Raw genomic sequence first — 3,279 nt, forward strand, 5'->3', positions numbered from 1 at the left:
GTTCATAGGTTAAAGAAAGAATCAAAATTTATATAGGAAATACACATTTAAGGAATTAAAAAAGTGCACAAGATAATTAGATGATAATCACTCCCAAAGTTGGAAGTATTTGTAGTCCCTGTAAACAAGATTAAGTAAATGTAGGAAGGTTGATTAGGGTGCAGAGAACATGGCCTCAAATAAGATACATCTCAAACCCAAATCTCAGAATAACTGGACTCATCTCCCAAACATTTTTGCTAAATTTTACTAGGAAATAAAACTTTTAATGGACAGGACACATTACAATTTCGCTGTGAAATATCATGGTCCCATATATGATTCCGCTGAATAGTAGGGACAAAGAAAGGAAAAAGGATACAACCAATGGGCCGGTAGGCAAGGCACTCAGTGAAAGAATAAACTATCTCAGAGAACAAACCATCATTTTGCTGTAAGGGATCTAGGCCAGGTAACCATCGTGGGACCAGGGGAGTGAGGATACAACCCACAGGTGCATACACAGCACCAATCACTTCATGAACACCTGTCTGGGTGGGGTAATCTACAGACACCACTGGAGACGTTAAATGTACCAGCTGGATGACTTCTTTGTGACAGGACACAATGTATGAAGATGTATCTCAGATGACACGGACATCGCTTGTATTAGGAGCAAAGTCAGCTGCAAGAGCAAGGCCCATGGGCAATTTCTCCCCCAAAACTCTAAGTGTGGTTGATTCTTTAGAAAATGCTAGCCCCCACTCAGTCTCCGCTGAGTTCTACTAAGCCAACTCCCCGTTTACCTCCATATCAGCAAAGCTTAGCTCTAAGAGTAATTGCCATTGATTTTTACTGAACAAATGATAGATACCTCTAAATACCTAGAAGCAGGAAATTCATGAGCATATCATAAAGAGTATATGTGAGATTCACGTGCTGAACAACTGATCCACCTCCTTTGGAACGATGCACTGGTTACACTCTGCAACACGTGCACGTGTGTGTGTGACTTTCTGGTATGTGGCAGTCCAAGAGACAGAAAAGGAGAGGATGGTTAGAAATTTGGAAGACAAGAGAATGGAATATGAGAGCTGTAATTGGTGCAGTCTAATGACATGGCACTTTTCTGATAGTGTGCTGTTGCTCAAGCTCACTTTATTTTATTTGTGAATGCATATGTGCACACGGAGATGGCTACAGAACACAAAGAGGTGGAGAGTTTATACTGCAATTAAAATTGTAGCCTTGAAATTTGATTTAAACATCTTACTGGAAGATAATCCAATAAATTACAATGAAAATCTACTTAAAATTTAAAGCATCTTAAACAAGTGATATAAAAGATATCTTAAAAATCACAAATGGTGGAATAAAAATGCATAGGAAAAAAACAAGAGAACAATTACAAATATTGTATGTGGCTAATTTCATGTGATATTGTAACTTTGGTAACTTTTGACTCTAAATACTGAATCTCTTTCTTCTGTAACAAAGATTTTATCAGAAATAAGACCTATATTTGAGGACCCAGCAAAATTAGAGAATAATTAGATCAAAGTCCTGAGTCCAGAGAGAAGATGGACTATTTACATTATACCAATTTGGGGACATGTATTTCAGTATTAACAGAAAGCAATTACTTAGAAATATCTTCATGAAAAGTGTAGACTTCAATCAACCCGCAGAAAAATTAGTTCAAAAAATTTACAAAGCATATCAGACAAATGGAGGGATCCTCCTCCTGGTAGTGAAATTCCATAAAGCCTTCTTTACTTCCTCATTCCTGAGGCTATAGATCAGAGGATTTAACATGGGGATCACTACTGTGTAGAACACAGAAGCCACTTTGTCCTGACCCAAGGAGTAGCTGGAACTAGGTCTCAGATAGGTATAGATGGCGGTGGCATAGAACAGAGTTATCGCTGTCAAGTGAGAGGCACACGTGGAGACGGCTTTGTGCCTCCCCTGCCCTGAATGCATGTGGAAGACAGAGAAGAGAATGTAGGAGTAGGAGGTGAGGATGATCAGCAGAGTCCCGGCAAGATTCGCACCAGCAAATGCGGAAAAGATACTTTCATTCACGTGTGTGTCAGCACAGGAGAGTCTAAAGAGTGGAGGGCTGTCACAGAAGAAGTGGTGAATGACATTGGAACCACAGAATGGCAAGCTGCCTACATAACTCGTGTTAACCATGGAGTTCAACAATCCTGCCGTGAAAGCCCCTGCTGCCATTTTGAGGCAGACTGTCCTGGACATGATCAAGGAGTAAAGGAGGGGGTTGCATATGGCCACGTAACGGTCATAGGCCATTAAGCCAAAGAGGATGGCTTCGGTTGTGGCCAAGGCGATAAAGAAGTACAATTGCAGGAAGCAGCCTGCGAAGGAGATGGTTTTCGTCTCTGACAGTAAGTCTGCCAGCATCTTTGGGGTGATGGCGGAGGAATAACAAACATCCACAAAGGACAGGTTAGCCAGGAAGAAATACATGGGTGTGTGAAGTCGGGAATCAGTGCCGATTAAGAGGATCATCCCAACATTCCCCAAAACTGTAAGGGCGTAAATCCCAAAGAAAAGCAAAAAGAGGATGATCTGTAGCTCCATGGTGTCTGCTAATCCCAACAGGATGAACCCCTCCAGCGAAGTGTCGTTCTCGCCGCTCATGTGTTACAAATACACTTTGCTGAAACTTGCATTAGGTGTCGATATTGCCAATACTGTTTATGGGAAATAGAAATATGAATGGGGTTATTCGTGCATTGGAAACGAAAAAGCAACCTGGGATAGTATAGCACAGTAAATAGAGTGATCCAGGAAGAAGAAACAGGGGGACAGAGAAGCCTTTGAACTTAATCAGCAACTGTCTGTACTGAATCTGGGCTGTGGGCCTCTCGACTCACTAGTGCAAGGCCACAGACATGTCACTCAATTTCTGCAAAAGCAATACATGTTGTACTATTGTCTGTCTACAGTCCGTGCCCAAATCCAAAGGATACAAGTGTCCTTGCTGATGTCTCTCTCATTCTCTGAACAGGTATATGAGTTTAACTCAGTTTTTTTTTTCTCCTCCAGACTATTCTGAATTTCTCCTGAAGACCATTCCTCAACGCCTAATTTGTGCATGGCCTCCCAAAAATCACTCTTGTGTACGTCAAACAGCAACAATCACGACCATTTCTTTTTTTTTAAATTTTTTTTTTCAATGTTTATTTATTTTGGGACAGAGAGAGACAGAGCATGAACGGGGGAGGGGCAGAGAGAGAGGGAGACACAGAATCGGAAGCAGGCTCCAGGCTCTGA

General features: G+C 41.4%; 1 protein-coding gene across 1 annotated transcript; it reads right to left on the reverse strand.

Moving 5' to 3' along the window:
* Window positions 1–1,802: 1,802 nt before the first annotated feature.
* On the reverse strand, window positions 1,803–2,643 carry LOC125146774 (olfactory receptor 5F1-like). The gene is given in 2 exon segments (XM_047823564.1): window positions 1,803–1,838; window positions 1,840–2,643. Coding segments are annotated over 2 exon segments (840 nt in total).
* Window positions 2,644–3,279: the final 636 nt, after the last annotated feature.

Source organism: Prionailurus viverrinus, chromosome D1 (genome assembly GCF_022837055.1).
Source record: "Prionailurus viverrinus isolate Anna chromosome D1, UM_Priviv_1.0, whole genome shotgun sequence".
NCBI lineage: Eukaryota > Metazoa > Chordata > Mammalia > Carnivora > Felidae > Prionailurus > Prionailurus viverrinus.